This window comes from Prunus mume, linkage group LG4 (assembly GCF_029339155.1).
Source record: "Prunus mume cultivar Tortuosa linkage group LG4, ASM2933915v1, whole genome shotgun sequence".
NCBI lineage: Eukaryota > Viridiplantae > Streptophyta > Magnoliopsida > Rosales > Rosaceae > Prunus > Prunus mume.
This window is the reverse complement of record NC_142701.1, coordinates 21,767,077-21,783,475: the sequence shown is the minus strand read 5'-3', so window position 1 is coordinate 21,783,475 and position 16,399 is coordinate 21,767,077. Positions and strand designations below refer to the sequence as shown.

General features: G+C 37.7%; 4 protein-coding genes across 6 annotated transcripts; all 4 read left to right on the top strand.

Annotated features, from left to right (window-relative positions):
* Window positions 1-5,263: 5,263 nt before the first annotated feature.
* LOC107880955 (uncharacterized) lies at window positions 5,264-5,898 on the top strand. The gene has a single exon (XM_016793648.2). It carries the CDS (start codon window positions 5,369-5,371, stop codon window positions 5,639-5,641), a length of 273 nt encoding a protein of 90 aa, XP_016649134.1. The 5' UTR covers window positions 5,264-5,368; the 3' UTR covers window positions 5,642-5,898.
* Window positions 5,899-6,801: 903 nt separating this feature from the next.
* On the top strand, window positions 6,802-7,497 carry LOC103329510 (uncharacterized). The gene has a single exon (XM_008231987.3). It carries the CDS (start codon window positions 6,965-6,967, stop codon window positions 7,244-7,246), a length of 282 nt encoding a protein of 93 aa, XP_008230209.1. The 5' UTR covers window positions 6,802-6,964; the 3' UTR covers window positions 7,247-7,497.
* Window positions 7,498-8,987: 1,490 nt separating this feature from the next.
* LOC103329511 (uncharacterized) lies at window positions 8,988-9,607 on the top strand. The gene has a single exon (XM_008231988.2). It carries the CDS (start codon window positions 9,219-9,221, stop codon window positions 9,495-9,497), a length of 279 nt encoding a protein of 92 aa, XP_008230210.1. The 5' UTR covers window positions 8,988-9,218; the 3' UTR covers window positions 9,498-9,607.
* A 1,734-nt stretch (window positions 9,608-11,341) lies between these two features.
* On the top strand, window positions 11,342-15,004 carry LOC103329512 (vesicle-associated protein 4-2-like). Of its 3 annotated transcripts, none has more exons than XR_016126045.1 (8): window positions 11,342-11,931; window positions 12,512-12,582; window positions 12,811-12,892; window positions 13,035-13,153; window positions 13,601-13,678; window positions 13,791-13,910; window positions 14,021-14,189; window positions 14,615-15,004. XR_016126045.1 is itself a non-coding variant. In XM_008231989.2 (7 exons), the coding sequence occupies exons 1-7, from the start codon at window positions 11,655-11,657 to the stop codon at window positions 14,078-14,080; spliced, it is 807 nt and encodes a 268-aa protein (XP_008230211.1). In that variant the 5' UTR covers window positions 11,342-11,654; the 3' UTR covers window positions 14,081-14,358. The 3 variants fall into 3 exon arrangements, 1 of the variants encoding a protein (XP_008230211.1); XR_513913.3 differs by lacking the exon at window positions 14,615-15,004 and adding an exon at window positions 14,353-14,464; XM_008231989.2 differs by lacking the exon at window positions 14,615-15,004 and having other exon boundaries at window positions 14,021-14,358.
* The last annotated feature ends 1,395 nt before the right edge of the window (window positions 15,005-16,399 follow it).

Sequence of the window (16,399 nt, the reverse complement as noted above, 5' to 3'; positions counted from 1 at the left end):
CAATAGGTAAGGCGAACACGAAACCACCGTGAGCACGGCACTAGATAAGACAGAACACGAAACCAGTGAGCACGATAGTAGGTAAGACAGAACACAAAAACCCCGTGAGCACGACACTAGATAAGGCAGAACACGAAACCACGTGAGCACGGCAGTAGGTAAGGCGAACACGGTGAGCACGACAGAGATAAGGTAGAAGCAACAATATTGGCACCATAACAGGCAAGAGCAACAATACTGGTACCACAACGGAAACACACCAGCAAAGGCACGAACACGGTAGAAGAAACAACAACAATGTCCCTAGTAAGAGACAACAAAATTGATAGCTGCAAGAGCAACACAAGGCACTGGTACCAACAAGAGCAATATAAGGCACTGGCACCAGCAAGACAAGGCAAGGCAAACAACTGTGGAAGTAGCAACAACAGAGACAACTTCAATTCACTCCCTAAGCAAACAACTGTGGTAGCAGCAACAACAGAGACAACTTCTCTTCACTTTCTCTCTCAAGAGAAGGGGTCGATGAAGCACATATGAGCAGTGGTACTTGAGAAACAGGCACGACGATAGCAAGGTATACGGCAACACAGTAGCAAGATAGATAGCGGCGGAGGGCTAGGATTATAGGCTAGGTGTATATTGCAACAGAAATAGGTAGTGTTTAGGGTTAAGGTAGAGACGAATCAGAACACAACAACAACAACATCAACGGTGACAGTAGCAACAACCGCAACAATAAATTCTTCCATATAAACTTGAGTTAATTCACGTAGACACAACTTCTCTTCACTCCTCATCTCCCCCTGAAGAGAAGAGGTCGTCGGAGTCAAGAAATAAGCAACATTTTCATGGGAATACGTCAAGGTAATTGGGATAGATCAATAAATATATCCCTTTCACTCCCTCTCCCCTCCTCTTCAAGGAGAGGAGGAGAGTACTTTAATTTCAAAGAGAACGCAAACACAGGTCACAAGAAAAACTGGCTCTTATACTATGTCAAACAAAGTATGGCAAATATTCAGTTATACTAAGATACGCTCATATTGACTCATATTTTCTCATCTTATTATTTTTCTCTAATATAGAGGTATTTATATAAGTACAAAGATGTGTTAACCCTAATAAAATAGGAAATATATCTAAATTACAATATGAAGTAAATATAAATTATAATAAGAAATAAATCTCAATTATAATATGACTAGATAAATGGTAAGTAACTAAAATCCTAACATAGTAAAGAACCAAAATCCTAACTAAGCAAAGACTCGCTAACAGTTAGTACATGGTGCCAAAGATTGTACACTTCTGCTAGGCCTTGGCATAGATGGAGGGTCACCATTTTGTAAGGCGTTTGAAGCAGTGAGAGAAAGCGAGACCTCAAGCTTTGGCTTCTTGTCCCTGCTCTCTCTTTCAGTCTCCTCCACAAGCTCTCACTTTGAGCAATTCAGCCTAGTCTCGTTCAAATTAAGGAAATCTCTCTCCACCCATTTGTGATCTTAGTTTGAATTGGCAGAAATAAGGATTTCTTTACCTTTAAAGCTCTCTTTCTCCAAGGAAGTCAGCAAATTTGCCCCAACAAACTCTTTCTCTAGGAAACCCAGTTTGGAACTATCGCAGAGATAGCTGAGAGGCAATTCCTAGGAACCCAAGTTTCCTATTTTTGCGGATTTTGATTGAAGCCCATCAGTACCCATGTCTGATTCTCTGAGAAAACCTATACCCTTTTAAGAAGGCGGCAGCCCACAACCCCAGTTGCGCTTACGCGAAATTCCACCGAGAATTACGAGTATTCCGTTGGGAAAGATGATCAACTTTGGAACTGTGGAGAAGGGACTAATAGGTCAATTCATAGCCGATTTAAGCCAATTGGAGATGGAGTCGCTTTGTCAAATCATGGTGGTGGATTTACTCGTTGATGCAGAGTAATCGTAAGGATTCGTGTAATAACAGCCTTTATAGGACAATTAGCTCTGATAACCTTTCATTTTTCCCATCAGAGTTGTCTGCTAAGCCTAAAATTGATACCCAGTCTGGGGATTCTAGAGGGAGAGGTTCTGAAAGTTTGAGAGGCTTGGAGGATGTAGGTGGTGGTGGGAGAGCCAGGAAGCTTTCTAGACCGGAGAGAATTCTCCGTGAAAATGGGTTTTTAAAAATTAATTTTTTTTTAAACTTTAATTATTTTAAACTTAAAAAAATTAATTTTTAATTGAACAGTGAGTCATGTGCCTACTATGTGACATTTAAACGGAAAATTGGATGAAAACTAACGGTAGGGGCTGAATTGGCCATTTAAAATAATATGAAGACTAATTGGCTGAAAAAATAATTCATGATAGATATTGTGATAAGCATTATAGTTCAGGGAGATTTTCAACACTTTACCCTAACATTTTTTACTTGTATATAAAAATAAGAAGTAAGAATTGATACTCAACCGATGCACATCAACCTGTGACAATCAGGTGACTGTCCTGTCGTTTGGCCCACATTCCAAGTAGAGTCCAAAATAAGTAAGTGACTGTTCTTTCGTTTGGCCCACACTCCAAATTAAACAGGCAAACAAATGGTTTCACACCCAGACCGCAGGCTAAAATACAATAATTCAAATAAAAACCGTGTACCCATGAGGCAGCAAAACGTTGTGCTTATCTGAATATCCCAATCCATCAGCACGTACACAACAGTGATATCCCAATCCAGACACTCACCTTTTTTCCTTTTTCTAATCCCCTATATAAGGAGAGTACCTCATTATCATCTTCTCCATCAATAATACACTCAAACATTTACATTCACAGCTGAGGAGTTCAAAAAATTTAAGAGAGAAATAGTAGAGAAGAGAAAAGAAATCAGAATCATGATGTCAAGTACAAGTGTTGGAGTTGTGGAGGCACTGAAGGACCAAGGGATATGCAGATGGAAATCTGCTCTAAGATCTGTGCACCAACAAGCCAAAACCCAACTCAGGTCATTTTCTCAGCTCTCATCTTCTTCTGCTTCAGCTGCTTTCAGTACAGCCAGAGATGAAAAGCTGAAGAAGTCAGAGGAGTCTTTGAGGACAGTCATGTACTTGAGCTGCTGGGGTCCCAACTAATTCAATCAGCACAGAGACAAGAGCAAAAATATCAGATTTTTGTGCAAGCGGTTGCTGAAATATTGGAGCTTGGGCATGAACAAAAGGATGAAACAAGCCAGGAAGGGGCTCCTTGAGTTTTATATATATCAAATGATCAGGATATATAAAATTATGTTATGACAGTTACCTATAAATTTGAGTATTTAGTAGTGAAACATATTTCAGTTGCCCTAATTGGGTAAAATCCATTGTCTTGAATGGTTTCTTTCTCCAACAAAAGCTATAGCCCAAAACATCCCATGGTTTTTCCCACATTTTTATGGGTTTCCTTCCTTCTACGTTCATCCTGTGCTTTGGTTTCGAGTAAGCTCAGCTGCTGGGGTCCCGATTGAATATTAATTCAGCCTTGTTTATTTACAAAATGATTGTGAATTGTATATCCCTGAATTCTCTATGATATATACAATTCATTATTCTATGCACCAGCAGCTTAAACATTAATCAAGCTACTGTGGTTTTGGTCAGCACGAAAACATTAATTTTTAGTGTAAAAAGGTTTTATGCCTACACACATTTCATATCAAATTGAGTGTTGATGGTGCTCTCAAAAATGGTGGCAGGTACCATCCTTTTTATGTTTTGTTCACCACTCTTTATTGACGGTGAGCAATACCCATCATATTAATTGTCGCGGAGGACATTCATGTAATATGTAGATTAAATCATACTCATCAAATGACAATTAACCTAATTATAATACTCACTATTTATTTAATGACATGTCAACAAGTAGTAGACTCACGCCTATAATTATCCAAAGCAAATAGAGAGAAAGAAGGACACTAAAATGTTTGTTTTTCTGCCCACGGTCCACACCAAACCAAGTGAACAAATAGTTTCACTCCTACACTGCGAGCCTAAATACATACAAGTTTGCGCATAATTTTGGGTTTCAAGACATTGTGTTGGAAATAGACGCACAAGGGACAGTAAATAGAATCAATTCTGACAAAGAGTATTTTGAAGCAGAAGGGAACTTGGTGGAAGATATTAAAAAGATGTGGTTGTGGTTCAGATCTTTCTCGTACGAATGATAGTGACGTGATAGTCAGGGACGGACTCACAGTGAGGTCAAACGATCCTATGGACTCCATAAAAGTAAGGTAGAAGGTCCCTTTAAATGGTTGTGTGACTCCGAATGGGTGAAGGAGGAGGTTGCAGATCTGAGGAAGAAGAAGCTGAATACGGGTTCTGTTTTTTATTTATATTTTTAAATTTTTAAACAAGCTGGCCAAAACGAATTTGCACTGGCCAAAACGCCGTCGTTTTGGACCAACAACAACACTTTTTTTATAAAAAAACATGGCCAAAACGACGTCGTTTTGGTCCAGGTCTTTGAAAAGAAAAAAGAACAGATTGTATAATTGAAACAGACCCTCCTCCCGACTTGAGAACTTCAAAAGCCCTATTTCCTAAACCTTCAAACCCAAACCCCCAATCTCCACCCCCCACAAACCTTTTAAAAAAAAAAATATTAACTTTTATACTATGACCCTACAAGATAAGATTCTTGGGTCCGTAATGGTAATGTAGTTGCTCATGAGCTAGCCCAATATGCTTTTAGGAACATTGGTTTTTATACATGGATTGAGGAGGAGCCTCCTCGATTGAGTTCATTGCCTGCTGCAGATTTAAAAGCTACTTGTTGATTTATGTATTCAATGTCAACTGGGAGGCGCTTTTTTTCCTCCTTTTTGGGGGTTTTTTACGCCAGAGATTTTTTACAGAGGCCCAGACTTGTACATCCCTTTCCTTCTTTTCGTTGTATTATGTTAGTTGGTTATTGAATGAAATTCAGTTTTCTCAATATATAAAAAAATAAAAAGAAAGCAAAGCAAAACCATGTGCCCACGTGGCAGCAAAATGTTGTGCTTATCGAAATTCTGAAAATCCACTTCTACCCATGTTTAATTGATCATTTCCACTGCATCTGGATGTCCAGTTGAGTAATATCTGAACTCACAGTGCATCATCCACAAGGTCCAAAACAAACAAAACCACTGGCTTTTCTATCCCAAAGAAAAAGACCCATTTGCTTTCACTGAGGAAACCGCCTCTAGTTTTTGGGAACAGACAAAAAAGCACCCCGTTTCTAATCCCCTATATAAATAAGCACTCTTTGCCCGTCTCCTTCATTAGACACGCATTCACATACCAACTGAAGAGCAAAAAAATCAGACTGAAAAATCTAGTAGAGAAGAGAAGAGAAGAGAAATCATAATCACGATGAGTTCATCAAGTGCAAGCAAGGCTATTGTGGCAGCAAGTGTTGGAGTTGTGGAGGCACTGAAGGACCAAGGGATCTGCAGATGGAACTCTGCTTTAAGATCTGTGCACCAACAAGCCAAAACCCAACTCAGGTCATTTTCTCATGCCAACAACAAGCTCTCATCTTCTTCTGCCTCAGCTGCTTTGGGTAAAGTCAGAGATGAAAAGCTGAAGAAATCAGAGGAGTCTTTGAGGACAGTCATGTACTTGAGCTGCTGGGGTCCCAACTAATTCAATCAGCACAAAAACAAGAGGAAAAAGATCACATTTTTGTGGAAGCGGTTGCTGCAATGGAGCTTGAGCATGAACAAGGGATGAAACAAGATGACACAACCCATGAAGAGCTACACCAAATGAGGACATAGTTACATATTGGCAATCGTTTTGTGCTTGTAAATGGCAGACAATTCATGTCTGCTTGGGGCAAATTGATGTAAATTATGTCATGTTAAGACAGTTACCATATAAAACATATATGTTTCTGGGAATTGCTGCCTAAATCATTATTTTGGTCTCTGTTTTTTTGTGTATATATTTTGCCCATTGTTTATTTTGTCATGAGTGGAAGATTTATCAACCCTACAGGTCTGAGTCGAATTTGTTTAATTTCAAAACAGTATATTTGAAGAAGGAAACGTTTTATGGAATTTGAAGTCGAAATGTTGAGCCATGATCATCTACACTGTAAATTTCCTCACACAACTTGGTGCTATGATGGATTGACAAAAATGCACCACTCACAGATTCAGATTAAGCCAAGTTTGTATCTAATCTATGACTTTATCATTTGGAATCTCCTTCTTTAATCTGAAAGACCAATTCATTAATTCAAAGGATTAGAAACATCCCAATCTGAAACTAGGACAGAGGATTAGCCATGATGGCTCAGCCAAGACATCTCATGCTCTATTGGAAAGGAAAATACTTCCTTCAGGAAAATGCTTACTTCCCTCTTTACAGGTAAGGATACAGGTAATGAGTCAAATGAGGCGAGTAGCATCCTATTCGAAACATGAATTTAGAATATTATAATATCAATATAATAATGGATCTCCAAACCCAAGTATTTTCACCAGTAGTTTCCAAGAAGCATTCCTTCTAAAATATTTCTTAACTCAAACCAATTGGACTGTCTCCCAAAAAAGAAGATAATTTCCACTAGAAAACAAACAAAAATAAGTGGTCTTTCCTCCCATACCTGAGGCTTAAATGGATTTTATAAAGGAAAACCGTGTGCTTTGGTCCTACCCAACCCAATTTTGTCTCCGTCAATGAATGTGACAAATAGTTGACAGGAAAAAAAATTGAATGCCACCAAGTAGCCTAATCTTGACTCCCCACTAAGGAAAAACCACTGGCTACCCCAGCAAAAACCTCTACAGCTAGAGCTAGCCCATGGTTTCCCCCAGTTTTAGTGTCACTCTCACTCCCTCCATATAAAAGCAACACCAACTCCCCATTTACTTCAAGCTTCAAACGCATCAAAACATAAGTTTTACTTCCCATCAAGTTTAAGAGTGTTCTTATTAAGAGTTTACAGAAGAAGATATCAATATGAGCAGTTCATCATCAGCAGCAGCAAGGAGAGGTTGGGTGGTGGCAGCAAGTGTTGGAGTTGTGGAGGCCTTGAAAGACCAAGGGATCTGCAGGTGGAATTATACTATGAGATTAATGCAGCAGCATGCAAAGAGCCAACTTGGGTCTTTTTCTCAGGCTAACAAGCTCTCTTCCTCATCCTCTGCTCTGGTTTCAAGCAAGCTTGGAGATGAGAAGGTGAAGCAGTCTGAAGAGTCTCTCAGGAAAGTCATGTACCTCAGCTGCTGGGGACCCAATTGATTTCAGCAACTATATAATTTGTAGCTGAAGAAGATAATCAATACAATTTGGCACTGAAGGCAGGCTTGGATTACAAATTTTCAAGTTTTGAGGCATGGCATGATGATAGCTGGAAGCATGTGGTTAAGCTGACCATGGTTGGTGTAGGCTGTGCAGCCTGAAGAAATTTTGTTTATTTACAAAATTATTGTAAATTGTAAATCTATGAGTTCTCTATGATATATACAATTAATATGAAAATTCATATGTCATCTGATCATTATCCCTAACCGAAAAAATCTATATCATGTATGGTCCCTTAAGGAAAGTAAGGGGTTAAAATCAAATTTTCTCTGGAGATCCTACCATTAATTAGTACCAAGTAACTAGTAAATAATTTTGTCCATAGCCAGGGAAAATAGTGAATGCAATAATGTACGTAGCTAGTAAATAAATCCCGAATCATTTAATTTCTATAAACAAATAAAAAAACACTCAAAAAACTCATGTCTTGCTGAGTGTTTTGGGGTTTTTTTATGAGGTTCTGAGGTTGTGCTTGTTTTAAGAAATCAATGGCTTTTTGAAGGTGAAATTGTGAGCTTGCACTGTAGCCGCCGCCCCCCTCTGGGGGTGGGTGGCTTCCCCATCTTCCATCTTTCTCTCCTCATCTCCCTTTCTCCTTTCCTAGTTTTCTTCCCCCTCTCCTATTCTCTCTCCAGATTTGTTCAGATTTTAGGTCCTTTTGCTCAGATATATCTGGATCTTGTATTTTGTTTGTTTGTTTGTTTGTGTGTTTTCTGTTGTAGGTCCTTGGTGACTTTTGTTGTTCTTGGATGTATCTTGTTGTCACTGGGATGGTTGCGATGTGGTGTTGTTGACCCAGCTTTTCTCTTTGGTTTTCGTTGTGTTTTTGAAGCAAGTACTGCAATCTATCGTAAACGCCATGATTTTGTTGTGGCTTTTGGTCCACACATATGGAATTTGCTCCAATTTAATGTTTGGAGTTGGAAAAGTGATTGTTGTTGGTTTGTGTGGGATCGGATTTTGCCTGTGCAAAATAAGAGGTTTAGCCATGTTGGTGCTACTGGTCTCTTAGGTTTGCTGGAGATGAAGTGGTGCGGTGTCCTTGTTTCTATGTTTACTTTAGTCTAATAATTCTTAGAAACTCAATAGGAGTTTACTGATATATGTATTTAGTGTTCGACTTTTCGATGCGGATTTGCAGTTGCGTTGTGGATTTGTATTGTAGGTCTGAGTATAGATGCTTCTTGTCTGCCGAATTGGAGTTTTTAGGTTTTTTTGGCATGTCTAATTCTCTCTAGATCAAACCAATTTATTTTTGTGTTTGGTCACTGGAGATGTTGTACTCATGTTTGGCATTGCGACTACTCTGTACTTTTTTATGTGTTATCAGTAAAATTACTATCGCTTTTAATAAATAAAAAAAAGAAAAAAAAGAAATCAATGGTAGTTTTGTAATTTATAGTACGTTCAAAGTCTCTTTGTTATGTTGTAAATAAGTTCTTATTGTGTTTCTAAAGTCCATTTCATATAAGATTTTTAATATATAATTTGAGCTTTTATATAAATCTCTATTTTTTTCAATTCACTGGACTGGAATGATGACAAATGCTTTTACTCTCCCATATATTCTGTGGCCTCAACATTATTATATTGAAGAAACAAGGTGCGCATAATGTCGTGTGTACCCCAGCAGAAAAGTTCAAACCAGAAAATCCACTGGATTTCCTCGGCTCAAAACCAGCAGCAACATAGTAGCCTCTGGTTTTGTCCTAATATTTTGGCCTTTTCTTTCTCTCATTCATGCATCCAACTCAAGTAACTTATTATTTCCTTTCTATATAAGGAGACCCTCCATGCCAATTATTTCAACTCAACCTGTCTCAAATTTTGTTCTCTTGCAAAAGACCTATCTTATCATAATTTCAATACAAATTAAGAGACTTACATCCCAAGAAAAAGGAAAATCAAAATGATGAGTACAGCAACAGCAAGTAGGGTTTGGGTTGTGGCAGCCACAGTTGGAGTCGTGGAAGTGTTGAAAGACCAAGGGGTGTGCAGATGGAACTATCCCATGAGACTGGTGCACCAGCAAGCCAAGAACCATCTCAGGTCTTTTTCTCAGGCCAAGAAGCTGTCTTCTTCTTCTTCTGCCATGGCTTCAAGCATGATCATGAGAGAAGAGAAAATAAAGCAGTCAGAGGAGTCTATGAGGAAAGTGATGTATCTTAACTCTTGGGGTCCCAACTGACACCAACCAAATTAAGCTTGGCTTAGCTTAAGGCCATTGTAAATTACTTTGAGGCAAATGCTCTTACAAATTTAGTAAAATACATTGGGCACATAAGTTTTCCAAATTCAGTTTTTCTTCTTGCTTGACTAAAGTGTTAAATTTGGCACAGCATCTTGGCTTTGGCCTAATCCGATCATAAGAACAACACAACTTTATTACTAAATTATTCACCCAAGGGAAAACTGAAACCAACTTTTCTCCAAAAATTCTGGGCTGAAAAGAACAAAATAGCCGCTGGTATGGCCAAAAACCACAACCCAAGTGAAACCACCTCCACTCTCATCACCCCCTTAGCTCTCTCTCTCTCTCTCTCTCTCTCTCTGAATATTTATGGCTTCAGTTAGATAGTCTCAATGCTTATATATATGTCTATCTCAATACTCTCTCCAACTTACTGTAACAAATTCTACTTTGTTCTTTAAATTATTGGTAGTGGCCGTCATTCAAAAGTTAAAAAATGAGGTGGAAGAGCAAGGCTTGGGCTGTTTTGGGCACTGTTGCAGCTGTGGAGCAGTTTAAAGAAAAGAATCTAAGCAAATGGAGATCCCTGCGGAGCTACCAACATGCACTAATTAACAACATTATGCCACTGTCTACACAAGTGGGAAAATCTTCTTCGTCTACATCTTCAACAATGGAGTCGAAGAAATATTGCAAGCAGAGGACTCTGAATCTGAAGCAATCAGAAGAACCACTTAGACTAATTATGTACTTGAGCTGTTGGGGACCCAACTGAGCTGGAAAGATATGCTGCATGCCCCTCCATGTTTATGAAATCATCAGTAAGCATTATGTATGTTTGTGTGTGTATTTCAAGATGTACGCATCCTGATCTATAATCTTAATATCATCATATCTTTGTAAGAACTTTTTCTAAAAAAAGAGGAAATAAAAATTCTATGCTTTTACTCTTAGGGTGTGTTTGGTGGGTTGAATTATATGACAGAATATGATTCATAATCTAGTAAAATGTTTCCTAGACTAAAAACAGTCGAATTGAATTATGTCCAATCAATTACTATCCTGAAATTAGAGCATATTATTAAGTAGCTACTGTCATATGGTAGTGCTCTAATCTCCAAGCAATAAGCTCTTGGGTCCATCAACTTAGTCTAGACTGTGGAACAAGATGCAAGGAACAGAAAGCAACTTTACGCAAAAGCTGTTTGATTATACCATAGCAAGTTAGCAACTGTTCTTATTGCCCCCAAATCAACTGTACGAAACATGATTTCATTGATTTGGGATATTGGAAAAGATGAGATGCCTTTCACAAGAGGGCCACATGGGAGCATCAGTGGTGGGTTTGCTGTGTCGTTATCTTTCATGGCACCACCAGAACATGTTCTAATGCTCTAAACATCATAGCCTATTTTAATTATGATGGCCTTATGCCATGCTCTCCTCTTTAAGCCTTTATCAGAATAAAAATACAAGAAAGAAAAAAGGAATCATAAGAAGATTTGAAAGAGAACTTTGATTTTGGTGCAAGTGTTATCCGAAGCAATAGTTCTTCCACCAATGGGTAGCTATATTGTCGCTATCTGTCATTTTCTTTTGTTGTAAATCACTGTCAAGCTGTTAATTATTGTAAACCACTAATCTACTGGGAGGGGTTCGGGTGAAAGGGGCGAACTCACCATACTGGCTAACTGACTTAATCAACGTCGATTTTGTAGATCTCTTTTAACGTTGAAAATAAAAATATTAGTAGATTAAGGGTTAATTAGTCTAAAATCCCGTTTAAGCTTTTTTTTTTTGTCATGATATAGTGCCAATATTTAGCCCAAAAGTTTCAAACTCGAAGCTCTCCTACCAACTGCCAGCCAACATCAACAGGGAGAGTGAGTAAAAGTAACCACCGCCAATTCCGACAATCCAAAAAGTCCAGAGCGAAAGGTCTCATTCAGCCACATTTGGCATTGGCTATCATAAAGACCTTCACAACCAGAGACACAACTAAAACACGCATTGCACCAAAGCCTCAATCTTTCAGCTTCAGCCTTCAATTAGCACAAAACAAAATCTCTCTTTTCACTTTTTTTCCAACTATCTCCGGCGAAACCCATTTTCCGGCTGCTACCGTGAAGCGAATTTCCGGCGGGTGGGTCGAGAATGGCTGTGGAAGCTGAGAAATCTGGGCCTGATGGGAAGCTGTGGAGTCTATTCAAAAATCCATTTGGGCAGTCGAGAAATGCCTCTTCCTCTTCTTCTTCTTCGTCGTCTTCGACCTTGTCTTCTATGCACAATGTTCACCAGCTGGGTCAGACTCACGAGTCTGTGGAGCGTGCGGCTCTTCATTCTGCCAGTACGGTGTCGTATGTGACCAAGTCTTTGCTTCCTGCTAGGAGGAGGCTCCGTCTTGATCCTGCTAATAAGCTCTTTTTTCCATGTACGCCCCTTACCTTGTCTGCTTTAATTATCTTTGTTGTTTGTATAATGATTTTGATTTTGGTCATCTATTCCATTTTCTGAGAATTTTGAAGGTAAAGAGTGGAACTTTTGTTTCTTTTGGGGTGAGTAATTAGTTGCATGATGTCTGTTTGAGCTTACACTGGTTTCATTTGCCAAATGCTTATCTGGGTCTTCGACATTTAGTTCATAGAGCTGCATTCTTTGTTCTTTGATTTGCTTAAGTTGCATGATCTGTTGATTTCATGAGTTAAAGACTTACAGTGGTTCCAATTGTTATGCTGATCTGGTCGGTTCTTATTGGTGTCTCTATTTCTGATGTTCTCTTTCTTTAGTTTGTTTCTGTTGCATGATGTATCCATTTGACCAGTGTGGAGTGGTTTGATTGATCCGAATATGGTTTGTTCTTACATTGTTAGCATCACCCAGGATTTCTCATAAGATGTTCACTCAGACATTTTTGCTAATCATTAGATAAGTGTAATGCTTGCTCAATTCCTTTGCCGATTGATGATTCAAGCTAGTTATGTTTTTCCTCACCGTGACTGTTTTCTCTGAAGATGAACCTGGTAAGCAGGTCAAGAGTGCCATTGGAATTAAAAACACAAGCAAGTCTCATGTAGCTTTCAAGGTATCGATTGACTCATCTAGACCCCCTTTTGTGTTTTCCCCCCTATTAAGTATTTTACTTCTTTTACATATCAGAAACTAGTCATAAACCAGTATTGTGATCAAATTGGGACAACATTTGAATTGAAAATTGGGGATGACAGCATTAGGAGTTTTCTGCTGTCAATTTGATCTGTTACACTTATTACCCAACAGAACCATCTAACTGCTTACATGTTGGTTGTTTTAGTTCCAAACAACTGCACCAAAGAGTTGTTACATGCGTCCTCCGGGGGGAATACTTGCTCCGGGTGAAAGTCTTATTGCAACTGGTAATTCATTCTTCATGGTCTTCCCTCACGCACTCTTCTATTCATTTTTGGGTTATTTTTCATTTCCATTTGCAATAAATAACATGCTAGCTACTTTAGTTTTTAGTGAGTTATTGTCTGAAAATTGTAACTTGATTGACAGTCTTCAAGTTTGTGGAACCTCCGGAGACCAATGAAAAACTAGTAGACCAGAAGAGCAGGGTTAAGTTCAAGATCATGAGCTTGAAAGTGAAAGGAGATATGGACTACGTACCAGAACTGGTATAATTGCAGATATTTTGTATAACTTCTACCGTATCTTAATACATTGCTTTTCCACGATAATAGTTTTTTTATTTTTCTGTGTAAATGTAACCAATAACTACTGGACGTTTACATTCCCTCAAAATAATCAGAGATATTGTAATTAGACTTGAGATAGCAGAACTGAGGTCATTTTCTCTGTTGTCTGTAGCCTGCTGTGCCAATATAATTAGTAAGTGAACGTTCAGATGTCATGTACTTCATAGCAAATGTTTGCAGAAATTCTAATTGGAACTTTCCTATAATTAGAACATATATCTTCTACTCCTGAATCAGGTTGATCTTACTATAAATCTCATTTATTCTTGAAAAGTTCTCTATATTTTTGTTTCTATCACAAATAGAAACCAGTATGCATCATAATTCCTAGATATTAAACATTAACTGTTACATGCATTTATGCAGTTTGATGAGCAGAAGGACCAAGTCGTGGTTGAGCAGGTTTTGCGTGTTGTTTTCCTGGATCCTGAACGCCCTACCCTTGTAAGTAGATGGTGGATACATCTCTAACCTGTCATTTTCCTGCACTCTGCATACTTTTTTTGTTGTCTTAATTTGCAGCAGCTTTTTCACTTTCAATTTGATTTTTGTAAAGGCGATGGAAAAACTTAAGCGGCAATTGGCTGAGGCTGAGGCTGCCCTCGAGGCACGAAAGAAGCCTCCAGAAGACACAGGCCCCCGGATTGTAGGGGAAGGACTTGTCATAGATGAATGGGTGAGGCGTTTGACATGTTTTTGTTTCTTTTGATAGAGTGATGATATTGAGCTTTATACATTTCTTACTGTAAACGTTCTTACTTGTGTTATGCATGGTTTCCTTTGTAGAAAGAGCGCAGGGAAAGGTACCTAGCCCAGCAGCAGGTTGAAGGGGTTGATTCAGTGTAGAGTTATGTTCCTTTTTGTTTAGATCATTTCTTTCTCTAGTGTGGAAGTTTCTATATATGATTGAATTGTCGCCTATTCATGTGTGGAAGACCGTTGAGCAATCTTAAAGGTAAATGGAAGCATGTTTCGTTGTGGATAGATGTTACATTTTTGTTTCTTGTTTTGCTTAATTTTGCTTTGTCCTTTTTATGAGAAAAATTAGTCTGAAGCTCTGCTTCAGGTCTCCTAATGTACTTGTAGATAGCATAAATGACAATAGTGATTTTTTACAGAACTTATGATCTCTGTTCTAGCTGGCTGTTTGGGCTCACTTCTCTCTTGAGATATCCAACACAAACACCTCTCCATACGGCTAATTTACTTACCATAAGTTTTCTTCATGAATTTTGTATTCTTGTAGAAATGTTTGATGCAGTTTGGGTTGTTTTCTCACATAGAATGGAATGGGGTTATTCAAAGTTTTGAGAAGTTCGATCGCTTATCAAATTTCATCAGACATGCAGTAATATATATATATCCCTTTTCTTTGGTTAGGTCACGCGGCTCAAACAAGTGTCTTATAATAGAGTATTACAATTATTTGCTCCATGGAAGTGATTATATGGATTATGGGTAAGTAGGTACATAACAACTCTGCTGCATGCTGGCTTACGCTTTAAGGATCATGATCTATGCGTGTGTTTTGTCTGAAAGGATCCTGCATCAGATTATTTGGTATTATTCGAAGTTGACTGCTTCAAACTGAGTTGAGATGTCAAGAATCTTGCTCCATTTCTTAATTATGTAGAATAATGGAAACTGGATTGAGATCTGTGTATAATACTTATTTTATGGTCCACTAACAATAAATTAACATGTTAACCAAAACTTTTCCATCAAATTATATGAAGATAAATATTGGGGAACCTTGGCCAGGGTTTTTTATACTGTGACATCCAATGGAAACACCATTTCTTGGTAGCAGTATATTTGCTTAGCTTTTTGTTTGCATGTCTATGATCTTTGAGATATAAACAAAGATAGAGATTTATATTTCAGGCATAAAGATTATGTGTGCAGTTACTCTAATAAAAAAAGATTATATGATGTTGTGGAGAATAAAGAGAAGATCTTATCTTTTAAACTACTTTGTCAATACATTGGAATGTAAGCCAATGACAATGGATGGATACATCTGCCTGTAATTATAAATTAATTTTCAACGAGGTCTAGTCCAATAAAAAAAGGCTTTGGTTTGTATATTATAGGTTTTATGTTCGAACTCTCATAATATCTTAGTTGTGTGTATAAAAAATTCTTATCTCCTGTAGTTTAGACTATCACTTATATTATTAAAAAAAAAAAAAAATCTCCAACCAAGTAGTAATCCTGCTTTTATAATATAATTGGATAAATACCTGCCTGCCTGTAATTTCAAATTAAAAAAGTAACACTATCTACACTCTTTAACCCTTTTTTGGAAGATCTTTATGTTCCGATCCTACTGAAATTTGTTTATTAATTCCTGCTAAAGCGTAAATTATGAAACCCACAGAGAATTAAATATCCATAATCAGCATTAGTGGATAATACTTAAAGGTCGAGCCTTACTGTTTTGGTATGATGCACATCACCATCTCAGATTCTCCGTGTAAAATAAAATCCATCACGGAAGTTCAAACATACAATACCAGGGTTTTTTAATTTTTGTTTTTAGATTCTCATTTTTTTGGCAGAAGTCTAAAAGCGATTATTATAAAAGCACTATTTCTATATGTTCCGTTCCAGCTCACCCCCCCACTCTCTCTCTGATAATGACCTGGGCATACTATTATTGCAACTACAATTATTATGTTCATTAAAGCTGATAGGTGGGTGGACCTCTCCTTATGAAGGCGACCCATTCGCTATAGTGATAGGAATAAACAAATTTCCATTGGCCTATGGATATGAAGCAAGTTTACATTTTGATCCCCAATCACTGTATGAAATCATCCTGGTTTATGCAATCCTTGCAAAAACTGAAAACCCTAACCTATATCCAGCAACAACTTTCATTCTAGAAGAGTTTTTTTTCAATGGATCACAAGGGTTATGTTCTCTTCATCCTAATATATGTTCTTATATTATTATTAAGCTCGTATGTTAGATTAGATTTTGATTTTCATCTTTCGATTATGTACATCATTCACGTACAATATATTTACGAATGTCCTTAAAATAGCGTATCAACGTGGATAATGAGGTTAAATTAAAACGTAATCTAACATCAAGGTTTAAAAAGATGAAAATTTTATATATTTTGTTATTGACAAGTTTGGAGGATGATATGAATCTGAT

Excerpts from the sequence above, each read along its gene's own strand:
- LOC107880955 (XM_016793648.2), top strand. The coding sequence starts at position 5,369 with ATGAGTTCATCAAGTGCAAGCAAGGCTATTGTGGCAGCAAGTGTTGGA.
- LOC103329510 (XM_008231987.3), top strand. The coding sequence starts at position 6,965 with ATGAGCAGTTCATCATCAGCAGCAGCAAGGAGAGGTTGGGTGGTGGCA.
- LOC103329511 (XM_008231988.2), top strand. The coding sequence starts at position 9,219 with ATGATGAGTACAGCAACAGCAAGTAGGGTTTGGGTTGTGGCAGCCACA.
- LOC103329512 (XM_008231989.2), top strand. The coding sequence starts at position 11,655 with ATGGCTGTGGAAGCTGAGAAATCTGGGCCTGATGGGAAGCTGTGGAGT. Across the intron at positions 12,893-13,034 it reads TGAAAGTCTTATTGCAACTG|TCTTCAAGTTTGTGGAACCT; the intron begins GTAATTCATTCT and ends CTTGATTGACAG. Across the intron at positions 13,911-14,020 it reads GACTTGTCATAGATGAATGG|AAAGAGCGCAGGGAAAGGTA; the intron begins GTGAGGCGTTTG and ends TTTCCTTTGTAG.